Source organism: Ischnura elegans, chromosome 11 (genome assembly GCF_921293095.1).
Source record: "Ischnura elegans chromosome 11, ioIscEleg1.1, whole genome shotgun sequence".
In the NCBI taxonomy this organism is placed as follows: domain Eukaryota; kingdom Metazoa; phylum Arthropoda; class Insecta; order Odonata; family Coenagrionidae; genus Ischnura; species Ischnura elegans.
Genome location: NC_060256.1, coordinates 96,453,259 through 96,476,888, shown reverse-complemented (window position 1 = coordinate 96,476,888; position 23,630 = coordinate 96,453,259). Strand labels below are relative to the sequence as shown.

The window sequence follows — 23,630 nt, the reverse complement described above, 5'->3', positions numbered from 1 at the left end:
GTGATATTCCTGTGCATCAACTGCTTTTGATCCTAAAAAGTAGAACAATTCATTCAATACAGCTCTTACTGTAAGATAAAATGATCCCGATAAAGACTTTCAGATTTTTTTTTTTTTTCAATAGTGAACATTTGACTTCTAAAGGTGACCACTACTTAGCTTAAAATTTAAATAAATATTTAATTTTTTTGACCACTATTTAGTCAAATTAGCACAATAACGCGTTTTCCCTACTTTTCTGTTCTCTAATCACCGCTTTTGGCTTTATTCTATCATCAATCAAGCGAATACACCATTATTGATTTCAGAGAAAAAACACTCAATGATTTTGCAGCTAAAATCATGATACACTAACGGATGAGTAGGGAAATATATTGAAAAAATAACTAGCATAAGTTATTCATACATCCTTTAAAAAGGTTCCATCTTTTTTACGTCAATGGAAAGGACTTCAGAAGAACGAAAAATGATAGCGCTGTACCGAGCCCAATTAGTCCCTCGGTGGCCGAGGAAGTGTCCTCCATAGGCCACCATAAAGGATCCTTCCTGTGCCCTTACGGCTAGTTATAACAAGATAGGTACACCCTCTCTTTTTAGGATGATTTGTTTGTTTCGCCAGATGACTATTTCATTTGCTAAGTAACCCCCTTTTTTAATATTTTCCCTTGGAAATAAATCCTCTTTGGGCAATCCACCCTCTGCGCAAATCTTAGTCCTTGATGAGTGAAGGTTGCTCTGCTGCTCCACCGCATCATCTTCTCCATCGCTGCCGACGTTTCGGCGAATGAGTCGCACTCCATTATCAGGGCTGCATGATTTTGATCTCGGTAACCGAGGGAGACGAAATGAAACAGTTACCTATATACAGTGGAAATAAGTTCAGCCCTTAGAAACAGTTGAGTCAACCCTGGAGTACAAATCGTACCCCCAAACGCCGGTACCCATGGAGAAAATGGCCCGGTGGTGCACCCGAAAAACCTTCACTGCCGGGAAAGCGCCAAATCTTATTTCTTAGTTTGTGGACTTAGACGACGCAGGATTTGTCCGCCAAGGACTTTCGTGGGAAGGAATTTCGCGCAAAAGTCTTGGACTGAAAATTCTCAGACAAGATTGCGGAGAGGGAGCTTAGTCCCCGCTTGCTTGCTGCGGTGCCCCCTTAACCACGTTTGGGGTGTGAGAGGTGTTCTGGGATTTCCAGTCAACCGGGCGTAGCAGGGAACAATTGGGCTGCACGTGAGATGTTCCAGAATATATCAGCCAACGCAGTTCGCTTTTTGTCACCTCACCTCACGATCCCATGTCACTTCCCTACCCCCTTACAAATTCCCCCTCTTTTCGTGACGTAAGCACAACCCATCTGCCCTCCGCCGATGACACCCTCGACTCGGAGACTATTACTCTGAAAGTCATGCGCTTGCGATGCGTTTTATTGCGGTTGCTTCACGCGGAACAAGTCATTTCTGTGCCGACTTTAAGTCGTGTCTTCATGAATATCAGCTTTAAATACTCGTCGCTAAGCTTTTAAATATATATCGATGAGTTTTATTGTTCCAATTATTCTTATTTTTGTGCGTCTTTGTGAAGTTTTCCCTCATTTTGTTCACAGAGAGAGGGAAAGATGGCAAACGTTTGAAACGGGCGCTTTCCGCCGCAGAAAAATTCTAGAATATCTGCTGTTTATGGAATAACAGATTCCTGAAACTTCAAATTTTGAATTTTAATTGGTTTAACTGCAGCTAGTTTATGAAATTTACTTGTTTTGAAGTACTAAAATTCAGTGAAAAATTCTTTCCCTGTCTTGGATAGCAAAAAATTTACAATTAGATGCAAAATCTTATTTTAATGCATGAACTTTCTTTATAACTCCGTTCATTTAAGAGCAGCTATTTTTTCAATTGATTACGATAAATATCTCATTTACGCATTTTCAAATTGATTTAAGATTTTTTTTAAGTACGTAAATTATAATTAGCATTATTCACACCTGCATTGGCATTTACTATATTTAGAAAACCAGCTTAGGATTATGAATATAATTGAATGTTGTAATTAAATGTATGATACTTGGCACTAGGCATGCTATTTTAATGCTTGAAAAGAGTTTTATCCTTAATTCCAATCATATCAAAGCGTGCTAACCTCAGTCTATACTATTTGTTTTAAAAACGAGATCGATACCAATGGCATATCTCTTTTTTTTCCCATTCGACGGCACTGAAAAGTTTTTCTCCTTTTTTCATTTCTCGTCGGGCGGTGGACATTGACGTTGAAATTACTCGAAGCGATCCCCTTTTCATATTACCCTGATTTATTGCCTTCATTTACTCCTCAAAACAACCCGCGCCCCCCGACCCTTTCGTTTTTTGCGCCCCCTTCCCATTCCAATTTACATCATCCCCCCACATTCCGCTCCGCACGCCACTGATTTTCAACGTGAGTTTTTGGAAAATTTTGATCGCCGCCTCTCCATCGGGGCTAATTCATTTAACTGATGTCTATGAGTCGAAAAAAAAAGGAAAAATATTTCGAAATGGAATCTGTGTGGGATGATGGGCTTCAAAAAATGCATTCGCCTCCTTCCTTTCAATATTATCATTGACTTTTTCATTCCACGAAAAATCTCGAGCGCAATGGACTGGGTTAAAACTTAATTTTTTTCAACCGAATTGATGCTGGAGCATGGAAAATATAACGCACATTTTACTGCCGGCGATTTTTTCGCAGATTGATATCTGGCCATAAATAGCCGAATGTAAGAGTGATTAGATTGCTTCATATTGAAATGGTCAAAGCCCCCCTTTCTCATCCTCTTGCTCCTAATTACATTTTTGTTTCAACTCTGGTTTATTTCATTTCAATGGTATTTTCCGGAACTTAGCTAATGATGTTCCATTCCACTGGCGTAGATTATTATGTCTCTAATGTTTTCGTGACGACACTGCCGATTCCGCATATTATCATTTATATGAATGTATCTGATGAAGGGTATAGTATTACAATGCATATATTATCTTTCTATCATTGGGTAGGATCAAAAAGTAGTAGGACTGAATTAATTTAATTTTTTTGTCAACTAGCCGTTATAAATCCTTAGTATTACTCGAAATAGCACCCTTGTGCTTCGACACAGCGCGATTCTCACTGCGGCTAAGCCTTCTGCAACTCGCTTTCCCCATTCAGGGATGCCATCACGGCACCTCGGGCGTCGTTTGCGGAGGTAGATCGGTTTACCTGAAGGCCTCGCTCCATCCCAGGAAAGGGGAAAAAGTCTGGTGGTACCCGATTTAGACTTTGAGGGGGGGATAAGACGACCTGTGCTTAGCCAGAAACGCCCTCTCCAGTCGTGGCTCGGCACATTGTCGCTTCCAACAATCGCCCATGGCTGGTGGAGCGCGGAGGACGCGTTTTCGCAACCTATCTAACTGGTCCACGTAAAAACAGCAGTCACAGTCTTTCCAGGGGTTGCGTATTCCCTGTTAACCACACCACGACGGTCAAAAGAGACTACGAGAATGGGTTGACCTTTTAATAGCTCATTCTATCTTTCTTCTGAGATGGGGACTTGTTGATGTGCCTTTCGGCGCTCTGGCGTTATATATCTTCGGGCCGTGCTCATAACACCGCTTTTCGCGACCGATAATCACAATATTTCCTTATAGTCCTTGATATTAATTCAATTACGTTCTACGAAAACAGAGCTTCATGGAGTAACATGCCAAAAAATCAATAATAAATCGTAAAAGTCATCCAAGCATCGCGTTACCTAGGCAAGCAATGTATCTAACATTCTGGGTTAGGTAGTCCTGGAAATCTTAAAGTCGGTCGCATCCTTGGACTTTCACAAAGTTATTTGTGTAATGTGATATTGAGGTTTTGATTTGGGGGCCATACCTCTTGGAACCTATCCACTTGTGATGTTTAAATGGTTTTTTCTCTTCGTCACTGCTATATTTCAGGTTGGTACAATTCCGAAAGGCTACTCAAAGCATTCGTAAAATGTATCTTATATTGAGCGGAAGAGAACGGGAAACAATCCTTTTCTGAATATATATGGCTCACGACAGCAATAAACAAATAGTGTTTTAAGAACTAGGTAATACATTACCATAATTACCAGAATCAGATTACATATTGCAGCACTCCTTAACTTAAATCCTAATCTGATCCCTTGTTTTCTATTCCGAGGAATTCGACGCAGGTTCCTTCGAAGTTAGGTGCAACAGTTCTTCAAGGCCACGCCTCCATGTTATGCCTATTCCGGTTATCCTTCTTCCCTCCAACATCTTTCATGTTGAGAATAAATTCCACGAGGTTGCAATCGTCGCAGGAGGTCAATGTTTCTATCTATTTTGAGCGAAACACAGCGAAATCCGTCGGAGGCACAAAATCCACTCCAGTAACATCACAACAGAAACATCTTTCAAGAAAACGTGCTCTCACTCTCCTTGCGGTTTTTTAAACTAGTCGTTTCTCATCGGAGAGTACGCGAAAGGTAAAATGCCCTGGTCCCACTACCTGTTATCCTTGAGGGATTGTGGTTGGAAACCGTAATTAAGAGTGATCGTCACATGTATCTTACAATGGACAGAAAAGGATTCCATCATTTTCTCAAATATAGTGCCTCCGAAAAAAGTATAAAAACATTTTGCTTAAACAACTAATAAATCCGTAAACACTATATGTACACGAATCGGATAGCATATTACTGCAGTCCCTCACTCCGCGGTCATCCCCCCGAAAGCACTCTTTCCGAGAAGCCTCCTTTGTTCTTGAACCAAACTTCCCTCGTCGCAGTCTTCTCCCTATCTGTTTGTGTTCCGTAAGAGATGTGATAGGGTTTCCATCCGTTCCTCCTTTAATTCCGCCGATCCGTGGAAACTCGTTACGAGAGCCCTTTCAGGGGAAGACGCCCGCCCCGAGGCACCAGCACGGGTGCTGATCGGCTAATTTGTCTCATTTCGTTGAGAGGAGGGAGCATTGTGCGCCGGGCTTACCCAAATAACATCCACTCCCAAGGCTACTTCTTGTTCCCTTCGTCCCCCCCTTCCAAGAACCACCCCCTGAACTTAAAACCCGTTCCCATCTTGTTGCTCTCTTTTCCTCTTCCTCATGCTTTCGCCCTATCTCCCGCCACATTACCTTCCTCGTCGTCTAAGGAGGAGATAATTCACCTTGTACAAAATTCTACGCTGATGCTCTATTACCCACCATGGTTTCGACATCCTCATGGCGTTATAAAGGCACGGATTTAAATAAAGTTCTAGTTTCGTCAATGGCGTTATATGATAACGTCAGTTACAAAAGTACACAGTGGATATTGTTTTCTGGTATCATGATTTCACTATGTAAAGCTGCAAACTTAAACAATGAATGTTCCATAAAAGTTTTCTCCGTTCCCCACTCCCATCATGGTTGCTATGACTAGGTTATCTTGGCAACAATAATTTTTTAGTGAATGACAACTACATCTCTAGTAATGTTAACTTTATTCATAAAATTTAAATGCTTAATCTTTAAATTACTTTATATGAAAGATATATTGAGCCTCTTGTTTGTCTCCTCAAGGAGGTTGCGTTGAAATTAAGATGAATTTCTAAAATCTGTACTTGTACACCATCATGCAGAGAGATGATAGATGCAGAGAGGGGCTAAAGCCCCCCTCCCTGTGGTATCCAATTCACAGTAGATAAAACGGCAATTTCTTTCGGAGCCCCACTACTGCTGGGGGGTTGCCCCACTCTCTTGTCTCTATCCTGGATCCGCCACTGTCTACCATCATTCCAGCCATCTCCTAGACCTGCGATATGGCTACAGAATCCTGTGGAAAAGAGTTTGCGATTCATTTTTTTCAGTGTTTCGCCAATCTCTGTACTCGACGCTGTGCTGTGTGGGCTGGCATAAGTATTCCTATGGTGATGCGGTTTGAGTAAGAAGGGTCGGAAGACGTGTGCGTCTGCGATTTCTTCTGACGAGACGAAGTCGTTAGCGACGGTTGCCTAGGCGCATGGAAACGGACGCAATGGTTTCCCGGGAAACAAAGGGTGGCGTATGATCGCGTTTCCTCTCGCTTTCAACGCTTTCCTCCAATGCACACGCGCGTCGGCTCTCTTCCGAATTGATTTAACCCAATAGATTCAGAAAATTCTGTTGAACTGAGCAATTTAGGTATCCAATCTCTCCGTTAATGGTTGGCTGTTTATTGAGTGAAGTTGAATCCCGCCTAAGAAGACCACGTCAATAAAATTCGTTAATCCTTCCCATGACACAGTTATCTCAAAGACATCACACTGTCATCTATCAACATAAAAAGAAAATGCGAAATTACGACTAGCATTTATTTAAGTCATTGATGGTTCGGGGGAAAAACGAATTCCCAAATCTATCCGTTCGGCAAAACATCTCTCTTAATTTAACGCTTCTGTCGGACCTGGAAATATAGTGTGGCTCTAATATTATGTCCTCCGTGTCGCTTTTTAAGATATCCATTCTCAATTTTTCAAGCAATCTAAGAGGAGCAAAATATTAACAATTGCTAAAAGGAGCTAAATATGAACATTTTTCTGCAGCTTGTTCTTGAACGCTTACATTTTGTTTGTAATTGAAATTTTGATGAGTGAAAATTCGTCAATGCACCGTAGGCTTTTACCGAAATTACCTATTTACATTAACCTTTTGACTTTACCAATGTTTACATATTCTCATCTATAACCACATTTATAATTATTTTCGTATTCGTGTTTTGCTGCGGTGAGTTACTTTTCTTTCGATAGGCCGAGTTCTTTTTGTAATCAATGCCGGCTCCCGTAATGCAATATCGTCTTTTCTATGGAGGCTATGTCTTACCTAAGTTTCAACAAAATGACCTCCTAGAGTTAACTTTCATTTTCAGCTTCGTGCCGGAAATTTTGAAGGGAAGCTTTATGTAAAAGGTCCAACACATGTTGCGTATTGCAAGCATGTACCTGAATCATTGTCATGTGAAGCGGTCGCTAAATTTCATTTGATGTTGACGTGGCTGATAAACACATCCATTTTTTAAAACTAATTTGCTTGATAGTCTTCATACTCAAATCCCACTTCTCGCTCTTTTAGAGTAATCGGCTCCTGTTTCACGCAAATAGACCTCCAATCCTTCACTTCTACATCCGTCGCATCCGTCTCGAGTGACTCGCAGTTGCTAACACTCTCCCCGTGACCTATTCCATCCCTGATTAGTCGGTTCACTCGGAACGAGTTAGTACCTGCATACTATTACCACATAATAGTAATAATACATAAGTAAACCGGTAATTCAATGACGTCGCCAAATCATCAGAAGGATCCGATAACTGTCGCATATTTTTTATTTCAGAATAATGAAGGAATGGAAGAATGAGGTGAAGCTTCTTATTCGTTGCATCTTGTCTTTCCTTTCTGTTCGCCTGTTTTCTTTTAATTGTCGAGGCACACCACTCCCTTGCGGAGACAATTAACTTTCGATTTTCTTTCATTCCGTTCCTTTTTGACGAAGTGAATTTTCACGTAAGTGTGTTTGCGTGGGTTTGTCTTTGAACGCAGTGCAGATTATTCGAGAGACTGCGCGGGCCCACGCGAGTCTGAGTGGCACTCAACGTTTCGCCGTGACTCATTGCTTATAATTGCTTTCCTGTTTCAAAATCATTGCATTCCTCTGTGAACATAAAAGTCACGCTTGGAAGTGGTCACTTTCCATTTTCTGCATTTCTTAAGAGAGTCATGATTCCGAGTCCCGTTATAAGCGACCATAAATGTAGAAAACCCGCGGGGTTTGCACGCTGGTCCTTTTCCTTTAACCTCCGCTTTTGTCTAGCTTCTCAAAAAGAGGGAAGATGTTCTGATTCTTGAGCCATAGTCATCATAATTGCTCAACGGCTTAGAGTGAAAATGGAATCACGGCACCAAACTCTTTGTGTGATTCGCTTTGCCTTACGAAGAGGACGGGAGCCAAGGCTTCCTTGGGATGTGGAGAGTTCTAACTTTCCAGAGGGTTGGCTCGACACATTTTTATTAGATCAAGGGTTTGTCGCATCAGAGAAGGCGACGTCGGGGTGGCAGCCGAGGCCTCTTCTTCAACTTGCTCATTTTTTTTCCTCTAGGTCTTGAAAGATCGAGGTTTTTTTATTGTTGGATGGAGGTGAAAGTGAGGATGTTGGTTAGCAGCAGGAGGATGCGGAGGGGGGCTTGTTACTTTAGGGGTTGTCTTCGACTGTTGCCGAGGCATGAGAGGTTTCGGGGGGGTGGTTTGGGGGTGTTTCTTAGGGGCTCCTCCACTTCGGTGGTGCGAGTCTCACGGAAGAAGTTAAGGCGTTAGTTTGTTTGTTGGGAGTGTGGATGGGAAGAGAAAACCTATTTGCGAGGAAGGAGGCGGAGTTAGCGAGGGTGGCACTCACCCATTAGGACACACCCACACTCTTAGAGGCATTCGAGCGCACAGCCAGTTTATGTTAACTTTTTATTATTAATCAGCGGATGTATTTCTTGAGCTGTAATACTTATTATATTTCACGTCCCTCGCACATCTGGCATGCAACGCTCTTCGTCAGGGCGTAATGGAAAAACCGTGGAGTAATTCTAATATACCCTGGCAAACTTAAATATTTTATTTATAGACCTACACCTCAAGAAATATATTTGCTAATTAATTATGTGCAGATGAAGGAAACCTAACCATGTTTTTATTATTGGTTGTTCTGCGCAGTCTATTGCAATGCACTCTATCGTCGATAGTTTCAGGGTACTTCATCACCTTTACATAATTTTGAATCTCATTATTAACGTTAGACATTTTCACGTGCTTAGAATATACGTATATTTTGTGGACATTTTCCCTTTTTATGTTTTGCTACAGGCCAATATTTGCCTACCTGATGTTCCGACGGATGATGGCTTATTTTCAATGAACAGCAACCCTCACACCAGACAATATCTGCCGTTTTGTCTAATAATCCTGGTTTTAGATGTAATTTTTTAATACTTTTTTGCAGGGAAACGAACATTTATCGCTACAATTCCTTGTTTAAACTGTTTTCTTTGCTCTTTCTCCTCCTTTGGGTCATATTTTTTTTGCTGCAAAACTCCTGAGCGCAAGTCTGCAGTCTAAGAGTTAAAATGTAGTCGGCGAGCATATTATCAACGTTGCAATTGTAATTAGTACGGCGATATGCAACCTTTTTCATTTATAGTATTTGCTTTTGAAGTCGATTTTAAAACGTTATTCTCTTTTTATTTCGAAAGCTCAAATCAAAGTTATAAGCCAATAGGCTTGTAATGCGGAATCCGCATTACCAGCCAAACATGTAAATTACGATATAGGGATCACCCGGGATAAAAAATCCATTGCACCTGAAGATAGAACTTGGAAATAAGCAGATACAGCAGAGCATGAAAACTAACTACAATTATGGCTATGAAATATATATTACGATTCTTATACTGTAAGCTATGATGCAAAGGAAAGAGGAATATTAAGAGCAACAGATCAAAGAGTTTTAACCATTTTGCGATTTTGACACTGTAATTTATCAAGTAAACATGCTGGATTTTTTCTCTGCTTTGAGTGGAGTCATTAATAATGTATTTTGAAGTGTATGAAGTAATTTATTAATGTACTTATGCCGTGCTTGGGTATGTACTGGGTGAAGTATTATATTTTACATGTAGAAGTTGAACTTTGATATTTTAATGGTTCTGGCGGAAAATTTAAACTTTTGGTGGCAGTAATTTTAGGCGCTTCTTTGTCGAGAATAAAGTAATATATATATATGTGTGTGCGTGTGTGATGTATACCATAGGAGTCCCGATTACCTTTTCTGGAAAAAGATTGTGAGAATATTGTGATTTTACTCGTGATTCCAAATCCCTCAAAGTTGCATCAGTTATTCTCATCTGTACTGTGGCGCAAAATGTCATTTAAATGCATTCCAATTCATTGGCAATGAGTTACTTTTTCTAGACTCAAAAATCCCCGTCCGATCATTTTATTGATAAACGAAATTATCTTTGGATTTTTCTTTTCGTATAAAAATCTTCCAACTTTGTTGGTAAACAAAGTATGGCTTCGCTAGTAGCGGGCCCTGTCGTTCTCATAGCGGCACGGCCCTTCCACCCTTCCCACCCCGTCCTCTCCCTCGAGGCGCCGATGGGCTCCTATCGAGACGGCTCTTCCTCCTTTTTCCTTCCAATTCCATTCCCCTCCCAGGGTGATCGGGCGTATCAATTGAATTATTGGGTCCCGGCCCCGGAGTATTGTATCCTTCAAAGGGCCCACCTTCCATGGGTCCTCATTCTCCTAGATAAAGTGAGCATCTTTTGGAAATTTTTGTTATCATTAATAATATTTCTTTGGCATCATAAGGATACTTTTATCTGGGTCTATCTATATATGTTTTTTTATCTGGGTCACTTTGTGCTATGGTAACATATTGGTAATCTGTGGTTGGTCAAAGAACGTTTGCTAAGAAAGAGAGTGTCATCATGATAATGTTCTGAGTGTAGGCTTGATGGATTTTCAAGGTAAAATTTTAGATAAGCTCCATGTGTCATTTTCTCACAGAGGGCAAAAGTCGAATGCTAGCACATTGACGCCTGGATATGGTGATTTAACTGTTAATACTGCTTAACATTTGCGATATTTTATTGAAACATAAAATAAGAAGATAAAATTCATTCGGGACGTTCCATAACAGCACTTTCTACACGACCACTGTTTGTCTCTATTAATGTATATTTCTGTTGATAGTCTAATTCAATTCCCCTCGCTTCCTTCCTTGCAGGAAATATCTTTCAATTTCCCGAGTCCATCTTCATAGCTTGGCTCTCTCCCCCACGTTTTGTATTTCTCCGTTAAATTGTCGCCACGGCTGGACTGGGGGCGTCCCTCCCTCATCGCCGAAGAGATTCCCTTCCAAGTCACGACCCAACACAACGCACCCTCTTCCATCTTTATTGTCTTCCTCCCCCACTGAGCCAGATTGCTCTTCGTCCCTGTTTCATTTCACGTTGGTCCATTTCGAAAAGGTTACTCAGAGCACTCGTAACATGTAAGTATCTTAGATTTGGCGCAAGAGAGCGGGATACAATCCTTTATTCTAATACAAGGGGCCCACGACAACAATTTCCAACTGGTTTTTTAACATCCACCCAGTACAGAAACACGATATTTACAGAAATTAGATAACATAGCACAGCACTCACACCTTGTTCTCTGTCCTTCATTCCTGAGCATTTCCGCACAGCTTTGGACGAAATTAGTCCACACAGCCTTCATGCACAAGTTGGTAGTTAGCGTTAGCGCGCCAAAGTCGAATGGTGGCGCATTGATGGACGGAGTCGGTAATCTAAAACTGTCATCATTTTCGGCGTTATTTTGTGGAACCACATGCTAAAAATCCAACCCCTTCCACCCCTCATTCCTCCCCCGCTGCGTGCGATTACCTCCCTTTCACTCACCCCTCGAGGTCAGCAGTTCACAGCGAGGTCCCACAGATTTTCTCCTCTATTTTTCTCAATTTTCCACGCGTCCAATATCTCCAGAATGATGTAGAGAGAGGTTCGCCGTGGTCTTAACGGCACCTATGACGTGCAAATCCACCGGGCGAGCCAGCGTGCCAAGGGAAGTTATTATCACTGGAAGGGAGTCATGTTTCGTACTCCAGCTGTCGAAAGAACTTTCTCCAATGTGGCTTAACTCTTCTCGGGATTCCCACCGGGTTTATGTTTCCATGATGGCCAACGTTTCTAGCTCCGACTCGGGGCTCATCCTCAGGGATGAATGTTGTTTTATTTGAATAAATATATATGTATGCGTTGGCCATTATGGAAAAATTAACCCGGCGGTAATCCCGAAAAGAGTTTACCCACATCATTCGCCGGGAAAGCATCAAATCATATTTCAAAACTTTCTCCAATGTTTACTGCGAGATAATTATGGTAAATCTCCCTTTTTTGTGAATCTCCTGTGAGTAAAGCAAATGCAAATATATCACTCTTTCTCTGTCATTTTTGCTTGTAATTCGCTCTTCTTTTCCTTACTCGCAATTCACGTGCCTACTAAATGGAGCTCTCAAATAGATGTGGCGAGGCTAGAGTTCTGACATTTGGCTTCTCATTTTGACATCCAACCACACCCATCTGTACACATAAATCATTTATTTGACTCCATGTGTCTCCCTATGCAAACCATTGCCTTTTTTTGGAGTAGGTTAACAGGGATTGGTCTTTGTATTCTCATATTCATAATGGGACGATGTCAGGACCGAAAATAAGGCTATGTTTACTTTGCCAAGAAACTAGTACCCTAAAGTTATTTGCAAAATAAATTCCTCAACCCGTTTCTTTGCTCGTACTTCTGCGATGATTTTCGAATATTCTGACGCCAACTTTGTTCAGGCATTCCTCCGTATGCTATTCATTTAAATTTACCAAATTGTCCAATATTTTTGCGCTATTCAAATAGTATTAGTGCTTTGAATCTTAGAATCCACTCCTTCGGCATTTCGTTCATTCCGCGTGTGTCTTGACTGCCGAATCAATCGCACCTGAACTTTAAGTTAGTCCTATGTGTCTAACTTATCAATCAAATGCATCTTACATCCACGAAGTCGAAAATTTTTTAAGCTCCAAAATCATTTCAAATCATTTTTTTCTGTGAACTCATCGACCATTATTTTATTTAGGATTTCGTGAATCTGAGGTGAAATTTGAGAGTGTGTTGTGACGCAATTCCTTTACTAAAAGGCGATAAAAAATAAAATTGCGCATTCGAGTGATTTGACATCTGAGAGCCATTCTAGCATATTGTTGTTCGGGGGAATAAGGAATTACTATCCCTGTCCGTTCGGCAAAATATCACTCTTTTTATCGTTTCACTTGTAACATGAGTTATTGGGTGCTTAAAAGATGACGATGTTCTCCGTATTGCTTTGAAAGATGTCTGCTACCGACTTTTCAAGCAATGCAAGGAGTTAAGTCTCGCTCTGCCTTTTTACGCTAGGTAGCCCATTCCTCGCCATTCCAGGTCCGAAGAAAAACATTTCAAATATTTGCGACCCTCGCATTTACGGCCGTGTGTGTGCATATGTAGACTACTCTGGCCCTTTGCAGTTTTTACTTGTCTCAATTCCCTCGAGTGAACCCGTCCTTCATAAAATGTTTTCCCTTTGAAACATTGATGTTGTTATTGTGATTATTCCTCTCTTTTGACAGTCGTGCCCACGTGCAAGGAGGATCGGGAGGAGCTGTTCGGAGCGCTGAAACACGAGACTATCGCGGTGCGCTGCGAGGTGGAGGCCAACCCGCCCATCGTCGCCTTCCATTGGACGTTCAACAACTCGGGCGGCGACGTCACGGAGGTCCCTTCGTCGTGGTTTACTTCGGACGCGTCCGTGTCGCGTCTCAACTACACGCCCTCCTCCGACATGGACTACGGCACGCTGGCCTGCTGGGGAGCCAACGAGGTCGGTCGACAGAGGAACCCTTGCGTCTTCCAGGTGGTCGCCGCAGGTAACAGTTGCCCTGGTTGCATCTTGCCATATCATCTATGCGTTAGGCGAGAGGATGTTACGGAAACCATCTGTGGATTCAATCGAGGATTCCACTTTTTTGTCCTTTCTTATTCCGGATCGGTAATAATTAATCGATAATAATTCACTACAAGTCATCAATGACAGAGTTCTAGCAATTTAAGATTAACTCTCAAAATTGCAATTTGCAGTTTTTAATGGAACTAATGGGTCATTTTTATACTTGTGAAAAGTGATGATGATGATAAGGCTCAAGAAGTTACAAAATTGTTACGTTAAATGCCTCCTTGGACATAAAATTGAACCAACTTGAAAATTAATAACGAGTACATCACTCGGAAAGCACCGTAAAAACATATTTAAGATTAAGTTAAATTTATTCCCAAAGGATAATCGAAGAAAGACAAGTAAAATAAGTAAATATTTTGCTACTTGCTTCTAATTTTATGGAGCGTTTTCGCTTTAAAACGTTTTTTTTTTAGTGACTTCGTGGATGGCGCTCTTCCCAGAATTTTGCATTAACTCTGAATTTAATCCTCGTATTCGGAATACGTTTCACTTGTCATGCGCACTTCACTTTCTTCATTTGTTTCTTAACAACAAGTCCTCAAGATGTTGGTGTTCGAGTCCATTGATATGGGGTTGTTGTAAATTGTGATCTATGTGACTTTAAAGACTACCAGTTCCTCATTGCAAATACATTTAGTAATAATGTCACATTTTATACTTCTATATATTTACATGCCATAACTAATGCTTGTTAACGAGTAAATATCTTTGTATATTTCTCGGGAATAATGTATACAAAATAATGAGGCATAATGCGTTTCTAGGTAAATTTTTGACACAAGAAGGGAAAAAAATGCGAAAAAGAGTGTTTTTATTCGGCCTTTTAAAACGCCCATGAGGGGAAAAAACATGATTTTGCGCTCACTGTTGCGAGCACGCCTTTTCTCCCGCATGAGAGGCGGAGATTTCGGTTGGGCTATTTATGCGGAGGCCGATTTATTCAGAGCTTTTTAGTGAGGCCCCCTTCTTAAATCCCGTGCAACGCGCAAGACACCTCCGCCACTGTATAAAGGCTCACTAAGAGCGGAGAGGAGCCTCCTAATCCACCCTGCTCTCACGGCAACGGAGAGGTTTTAGGAAAAATGGTTTTTCATAAAAATGTGGAAGCCTTTATATGGGGAAAGTGTCACGCCTCGGCCTGCAGGTGTTGGTGATCATGGCTTAAGTGTTCCGCATCGCTCCACAACACATCAATAACGTCTCCCATCTCATCCAGACGCGCGCGCGCCAAAGGGCCCCGATCAAAGGGTCGCGAGTCTGTCTCTGAGGGCCTCCGAGGTTATCAAACCGAGCGGAGGTTTTGAACATCATTCATTCTACACGATGCAATTCGAAGAAAAACTAATACTATCTCGTAATTTCATGTCTGTGATGGATTACGTGCATTTTTTAAAATTTTTAAAATAAATGCGTTTTCATGGTGTATCAAAACCCAGTACTATTCCACAAACTTTTATTTTAACTGTCTACTAGTTTCGACGTTAACACCGTCATTACCAAGACTAACAGAGCAATAGCGTACAACTTCCAGCCTTATTTATCCAACAATAGTGTATGGGAAGGAGGAGGGGGGAACGAAAAGAGGGGTCATTGGGGGTATGGTAATGGTTGAAAGGGTTTTTATTTTATTTGGCTTCTCGTAATTATTAATTTTACCCACTCATACATCTTATTTTTTGCGTCTTGCTTAATAATTCAGTGATGCGTATTAGTTGGGCATTGTTGGTTGGATTGGAGGGTCAAAACACAAAGTATAAAAGCTGGGGAGGGGGGAGGCAGATAGAAGGTCAGGTGGTAACTAGGTTAATGGGAAGGGGAGGAGGAGGATTGTCAAGGAAGAAGTCAGATTTTAAAACAGTAGATAAAAAATGAGAGCACATGAATACAGTCATATCATTTAAAATTTTGGTGTTACGTGTAAGTGTGCATTTGCTCTACTATGTTTAGTAAACTTATGATATGAATAAATTACTTCAAGTTAAGATATAACGATCGGTGCTCTGAAACTACTCCAACATGTAGTTGACATTGATTGCCATGAGAAAAAATTCCTCTCGACCTGGGAATCGAAGCATGGACCTCTGGCTGATGCCGGACAACATTTGCTTTAGCGCAGGAATGGGGCTCAAATTTGGTCAGTGATTTATGCGAGGCCCATATTCCCTTGAGGAACCGCGGGGGCCAAACGTATAGCAGTGGCAACTTCAGTCAAACTTTACATGGGAAATAAGGGCCGTGGATAGCGGAGTAGTCTGCGCATTGGACCGGAAAGCCAAAGGTCCGTGGTTCCATTCCCGGTCCAGGGGAATTTATTTTTTCCCATATCAACTGTCGTGAACTTCATCTACCGATTTGATCGATAGATTTTTCTTCCTCATAGGAAAATCGACTAAAATTGGTAGCATATTAATTGCGTAAGCTTGGTTTCGCTTATAGTAGGGCCCGCCCGCCTCTGTGACGGTGCGGGATTCCTCGTCCCCTCCCTTCCTTTCCTTTCCTTCCCCTGGAGGTATCGTCGGGCTCTCATCGCGGCGATGCCTCCATTCGTTTTTCCTTCCTCTGTCCTCCCCCTCTCGAGAGGCACGGGCGAATAAGTCTCAGACTTGGTTCCCGGTCCTCGAGTTGTATCCTCGCGGGGCCCGCCCTGGGACCCCCGAACCCACTGACGTGAACTTCACCACTGTTTACGCGGTACGCATGAAATATAGTCGATTGCAGAGTTGATTGAAAGTTATTTGTTTAAACAATGTAATGAGACGGCATGTTTCTTTACACTATATGGACACAGACTCGAAACCCGTGAGCAGAGGTTCAAAAGGACTCTGGTTATGGAAACCGGTCGTCCTTTGGCAATGCCTAAGAAATCGGAAATTTACTTTCATTCGTCATTACATTAGTATTTATTTACTAAACTTGGAGGCGCTAAAATACGTTTGAGGAAGTGACGTTTCAGAGAAAATGCTCACGCTTGGATTGTCGTTCGTTTGAAGAGTCCACTCAGCTGAAAACACTCTTCGTCTCTCTTTGATTGTTAATAGCGTGATGCCTGAAATGATAAAAACATTCATTCATCCGTGCAAGTAGTAATACAATACATTCATATTCATCAAAGTAATCGAAGCAGTTGCTTCTATAGTTGTAAATATGAAGAATTGAAGGATTGCTCTGACCTCCCCGCCGGTCTTTAAGTCTTTGTGCAAATTAAGTCGTAAATCGCGCTTTCAAGCCAATGTGGTGATAAATTCTAGACGCTCTTAAGTTCTTTTGCATCCCTTTTACGCGTATGTATGTTGATTACATTTGACTCATTTCCACACGTTATTACCCTGAAGTTCGTCTTACCACAACCTCGATCCCTTATCAGTCAACTTACTTCCACGACCATGAATGTATTGTAATACTGACAAAACGACAGCGACAGACTGAACTGATTTTCTCTCGTACTTAAAGCCAGATCATAGAAGATGTTAGCAGTAAATATACGTTTTAACTAACGAAAAATCAGTCTTCACACATTCAATTGCTTATATTCAGTTCTTCAGTCCAGTTCTTCTCGACCGGTGGATTTTTCTCGTCTTTCGCCCCAACATTTTTTAGTGATCTCTGCTGGGTCACTTGAGGACTCTTCGTCTCCTAGCATTTATTCCGAGGATGTTTTTATTGCGTAGGCTACTTTGTTTTGTACCCTTTAGTTACGTTTCCAACAGACTCTGCCTTCTTTCCGCTCGTCCCCCTTTCCCGCATCTCTACCCCACCCTCTCGCCCCTCCACCCAACCCACCACTTGTTTCCCCTCCAAGTTTTTAACAGACTTTTTCTAGAACACCTCAGCTCACGGTTGTGCGGAATGTATTGATATCGAAGGTGAAAATAAAATTGTTTGCGGAGAATCGATGGTAAGTTGTAGCAAACAGAGCAGGAAAAGCGGATCCATGTGTGATCGGGATTCTCTCCCTTGATTGATTGAGGTAGGGTTGACCCTGCCGGCCCGTTCCCCCCCTGGATTGGTCCTCTCCCCTCTATCCAGGGCCCACTGTCACTCCCTAGGCGGTGACGATCCCTTCCTCTAATTAATGCCCTCTCCATTCGTCCAGGTCGACCCTTTCCGCTGCAGAACTGCACCGTGTCCAACTTGACCTCTGACTCGCTGCACGTGGACTGCCTGGAGGGTTTTGACGGCGGCCTGCCGCAGCACTTTCTCATGGAGCTGCTGGAAATGCCCTCGGCCGCCCTTCGGCTCAACGTCACCTCCTCCAGGGTGCCCTCCTTCGCCCTCCATGGCCTCCAGCTGGAGCCGGGGGTCAGTTTCCAGGTCGTCTTGTACGCCGTCAACGCCAAGGGTCGCAGTGACCCCGCGCTCATCGACGAGGTCACCTTCAAAGGCGTGGCCAAATACACGGGTGAGTTATTCATCAGCTCTGCTCTCACAATGTGCATTGCCCTTGAATGTGTCCGCGAAAGAAAGTTCACTCCGAAGGCGTGAATATAAAATTCTGAAAAAGGTGAATGCCTCCTCAGCTGGTTTTTGAAGCTGGCTGGTGCGCTGTGCGGTGTAGGATTTTCTGTGCTTTCCTTCCTTCGTATCTCGCCATCAGGATTGCACTTCAACATTGTCATAATGCTGCAGAGTGCCTCGCAATAGCTGCCAAGTGGAGTCCTTACAGCCCACCATTGTCTTTCATATCACATCGCAAATGGCGGACTGCGTTGGTGAAGTATAGCCGTCGAGACGTACGGAGTTTATTTTAATATATCTGTAAATGATGAATGAGAAATGTTTAATTTTACCAAAGCAAACATTTCCAACAATTCCGTAAATTAGTTTCAGGATTTTCACATTACTTCCGACGTTCCCATAGTTTTTACGCCTCAAATTTTCGTATTTTGGTTCCCTATTGCTCCGGAAAACAGGTCGACTCACCTGGAATACCCGACGATCTTCACAAGTTCAAAAACCTTTAAGAAATACACGGCATCTGTCCCTTTCCCCATAAGATTTTATCGGGGCGTTTAGGGTAGCAATGGCGGCCTCTGATTCGACTCGTAGTGACTGATAGTGTTGAGAGTGCACTCTAGAGGACTCTGGGTGTGGTAGGCGGCGCATGTATTCGAGGGACGAGGCGTTGAAGCCAGATGGAGCGACACCCGCGGGTGCTGCCGCGAGTGGTTGTAAGGGGAGACAGTCTTGTGCACGTCAAGGGGTGCTATTTTTCAGGGGCGAAGGGCGATTTCTCACCCGCTGCCTCGCTTTAAGAAGGTCGGCCTCTGTCAATCCACCCTTCCGTCCATTCCGACATCGCTGTTCCGTTCCGTTCGACCTCCACCTCGGCCTGCGCTATCTTCTATCCATCTCCACGCTTTCGGCGACGCCTGGCCCGTCGTCAGCTCTCGAGGCTCATTTTTTATGACGGAGGCGGCGTCAAGGCACACCTCAGCGACCTTAATCACGCCACCCTTGGGCCCGGCTGACGTTCGAAGTAAGTCACACCTGGGGATGTCCTCCGCTGCCGTCATCCATTATTTTTCCCAAGAAAGCAGTCGAGAGTCGGTTGACGTGGAGAAATGGATGAAGGGGACTGACCGCAGATGAGAATTAGGCATCCAAGTTAACACTTGCGACTTTTGAGATGGGCTCCCTTAGAGAATATCGTCCAAAGAAGGTCAAAAACTTAATTGGAATAACCCGTGGGAGCCAATGCAGAACAATCAGATGATCTTATAATATTAATAATAGAGAAAACATGTAAATTATTGCTTCAATGCTAGTGTAACTTATTTCGTTATATTTATGTGTAACTATTCGATTTCTATGATAATACTCTGATATTTTCCGGTTTCCACATGAGGCGCTATTGTCAAATCAATCAAACCGGAGTAGCCTCGTGGTATTTATAAAGAAAATGTAGTATGAATAACTGCAGACATTGCACTTACCCTATGGTTTCAAGAATAGCTACCCTGTATCCTACTTTATGTATTTAAATTAATTATGGTTGCAATTTTGCACCATAATTATTGTAGAAAATTGCAACTAGCTTTCATTTCAATGCGTCGAACTTCCACCATATCACGTTTAAATTGGTTGAACTTACGTAATATATTCCCTCTTCACTTTGAAGGTCTCAACTATAATATTTATGAATTATTTGGTGCCGGGACGCAAAGTAAGCGTACCGTACGGATTATTGACTTCTGCGGAGAATAGAATACGTGACAGGTATATTATTGATAGAATATTCTTTCAGGAGGCGTAATTATCAAACAAGCATTAGTCAGTTAAGAGAATGCTGTTTAAAAGCGTGAGTAAATGACTGATCAATTGCGCAGCATACGTTTTCTCGGCGTGAACCAATTTTTGTCGTTTTTTTTAGGAGCCACTGAATGACAATTTTACCTCAAACGATCAGATGACAAACAAACACCTACAAACACGCACTTCTATCGCTTGGGCGAATATTCACTCGTGGATCGGAGTGAAGGTTCTCTACCACCCACGATAGTTTACAAATGCTTTTACTATAGATTCCCGATATGAAAAAAACATTCACTGGAAAATAGTTTAAGTTGGGCAAAGGAAATTAGACATGATGATGAGGGTGGAAGTTAATGAGGGATTCTAGCAATAGAAGTAACCCGTGCGAAAGGATGATGGCGATTTAAGTTTCCAGGAGCTAATTGTCTTAATTTTTCATTCATTTATTGAGAATACGAGATTTCGCCAGAATTTTATTATTACATTCATGAAATATTGACTGATTAGTTTCAAAAAGGCAAATTGGTGAAAAAATCTCTACCATTATCACTGTCAACCAAGGGCGAATCCAGCATTTTTTCTTTTTTCTGGACAAGGGTCTGTCGAAATATTCCCTTTATACTATCAATAAAATTAGTGATATGAATATAAATGATTGAGGATCCGTAATACAGAAAGCAAAAAGACTTTAATGACCGCATTAACAATCTTGTCCTTATTTGAGCGTCTCGGGGGGGGGGAGGGGCACGGGACACGTGCCGCTCCCCTAAATCCGCCAATGCCTTCAAAAGTCTTAAGATTGGTTTGGCGCCGATTTCCACCTTCCCATCATCTAATCTCTCCACACCCGCGAACGTTTTTCTTCTCTCTCTCAATCTGCTCCATGTTCTTCATCTGAGGTCATCCTATTTTGTAATGGACGTCGACTGGACGACTGCCTTCTCGAGATATCGTCATGCTTCAGCAAATTTGTTCTCAACAACATTCATCTGTTCCGCCTGCTTCTCAACACGTTTTATTTGTCCCATCTCACTGGTGCCATTCGCACTAGTGCCTTTATTCTCGCTCTCACTCTTTTAGAACTGCACATTGTATTTTATTTTAGGAGAGCCGAATACGCTGACTACAGCACGTTTTGCATCAAACTGAATCGAAATGGCGTGGTGGTGGGTGTATTAATTGTGTAAGTTAGGCGTCGTGTTTTAGGCGAGCAACAAGCGCATGTGACTCGTCCAATTGTGTCGTCGCGGTTATTGTTTTGAGATTGCTGAGGCACTGATATGTGCTCGAATCGCAAACGGTCAGACTGAAAAAGTTGAAAGTTTGAGGAGGGCCATTTACGCTCTTCGGATGAGCCTCCTCATTTGTTTTATCGCTTTGCACACACTTTCGGATGCGAAGTCGCGTCTCCCTTGGCAACCTCTCGGCGGTGGTTTGAGGCTGTAGGTGTTGCAAGGGGTGAGGAGAGTGGAGGGGGTGGAAATGAGTCCACTGATCACTGACCGCCAACTTCGACGCGTTGCACCGCTTGGTACACGTCACGCGTTCACTCGTTTTTCACCATTTTCAGCACTCGAGGAAGAAATGTGATGAGTGTTTACATTTGATGAAGTCGTCTTTGTGAAAGGATTTTAAGAAGTCCCAGTTAAGGATACTTCAAAAGCGTTTGAGTTGACTGATTAATTTGGCTTTAAGCTTGAAAAAATTAAGGAATATTATCACTAGTTATGCCAACTATTGAGTCATTATGCAACTAGCCAAAACATTTTATTTCTTGCAAGAAATAATTCCCTTGGAACTTTAATATGTATTCTTAATTTGTTGTGACAAATTTTAATGTTTTTTAAAAGGTTCCAAAAACAAAGAATCCAGAGGTTGTTAAATATAAAAAAATGTCTAATTTAAGAATGATTTATAAGAAAAGGTATCAGAAAGACACCCTTCCTGACACACTGCTCCGCCTTCTTGCCCATCATCAGCGTTTTATTAGACGGCTGCTGCGACAACATCCCAAGTCTCATTATTTTTATGTTGATGTTCATTTGGTCATAATAAATATTACCGCTGGTTTTACTGAGGGGTATTCGTGGTAGATAACTGTTAATTAAAACAAACACGACTGATACGTATGTCTCGATTAGGATTTGCGATATTTCAACATTTATGCGAAAACCAAGTAGAGGTATAAACAAAAAAAGTTACTTATAAATAATTATTAAAATATGCCAGAATTTACAAATATTCCAATATGGTATGATGGAAATGTTTCAGGAGATTGTAAGTTATTCTTTTTTGCAAATTAAAACGTGAGCTTGCCATCTTCGAACATTTGCGACAATAGAGCTATAGAGAATGATTCCAGGTCTACCGCATGATATTTATCCCGGATAGAATCGTTTCCTTTCAGAGGTCACAACTTCTTTCAACTGTCAACGAATGCCATGCCCAAGCTGCATTCCCCTACCAACAACTGCTCCTATTAAGCTGTAATCAAAATTTTACGAATATTCATTCAAAAACTCCACCCACCTGAGATTTGTGCACACCTACCCATGTACTTGAATAAATTTCTGCGAGCACGCAGCTATTAAGACAATTCGTTTCACTCCAGCCTAAGGCTAATCTCCTCTGACTAGCGAAGTCATAGATGTGATACTTCAACAAGGTGATACGAAATATATTCGCCACTCGATCACTATCTGCTTTGTAACGAGGGGATGTCCGGCAGTTATATTTGCATTCATTCCTTAAAGATGGACGTCACATCACTGAAAAAGTGTGCATAGAACTGAAAGTAGTTTCCTTCTTTTATTCAATACGCAAAGTCACCTTTAATTGACGGGACATTAGGGTAAAATGCGGGAACAATATTAGGGAAAATGTTTTTGGAAAAACGAGGTATCACATCGAACACATGATAATTATTCTACTGGCGTTGATTTGTTTTATAATTTCAGAATTTTTTTACAAATTTTGCTTGCTTAAAAGGTAGTAACCGTTTAATGTTGCGTTCTGCTATCTTCCTCCATCCACCCTGACCAGTTTTGAATGACCACGATTTTTCTTCTTTTATTTCCCGTTTTTATCTCAGGTGGGTTTTCTGGAATGTGTCTTAGCGGCGAGTTGCAAGGCTTGAAGAACGATGAGGACATCTGGAGAGAGAAAAAGAAACGAAATCAAGTGAATGCGAGAGAGCGCTGAGGCACACGAAACGTAACGCCGCTCAAGAAATGAGTGAGTGTGTCGCGTGGCCGACAGATGGCAGTGGTGGTGGAGGGAGGGCAGAAAGGAGAAGGCATTTTGTTTCTTTTTATGAGCTTCGCCAAAGAAAGAGGCACTCGGCATTTCATTTTGGATACAGCGGAGATTTATTTCGCATCAGTGTTTGTGTTATTCAATACGCAAAGTCACCTTTAATTGACGGGACATTAGGGTAAAATGCGGGAACAATATTAGGGAAAATGTTTTTGGAAAAACGAGGTATCACATCGAACACATGATAATTATTCTACTGGCGTTGATTTGTTTTATAATTTCAGAATTTTCCTCTTCCGTGAGGTTTTACTTTTTCCCTTTTTTTTGGCCCTGATTTATATTTTTCATTCTATACATTTAACCCGAATGCATCCACTTAGGTCTTTATCAAAAGGCAATCTGGCTCGGTTTGTGCAAAAATAGTTGGTGCGACCCCTGTAAACCAATTTAATGTCGGACACCGCGAAATTTCAACGCAGCAAAAAAGACGCCACTCAGATAAAACTCATTTATAGA

At 41.9% G+C, this 23,630-nt stretch overlaps 1 protein-coding gene across 1 annotated transcript in view; it reads left to right on the top strand.

The window, feature by feature from the left end:
* Window positions 1-23,630, top strand: part of LOC124167671 (B-cell receptor CD22-like) — a 773,246-nt gene that overhangs the window by 700,365 nt on the left and 49,251 nt on the right. Inside the window, exons 10-11 of the mRNA XM_046545655.1 lie at window positions 13,222-13,518; window positions 17,701-18,006. Coding sequence (XP_046401611.1) covers window positions 13,222-13,518; window positions 17,701-18,006 — 603 coding nt within the window. The remainder of the gene's footprint in view (window positions 1-13,221; window positions 13,519-17,700; window positions 18,007-23,630) is intronic.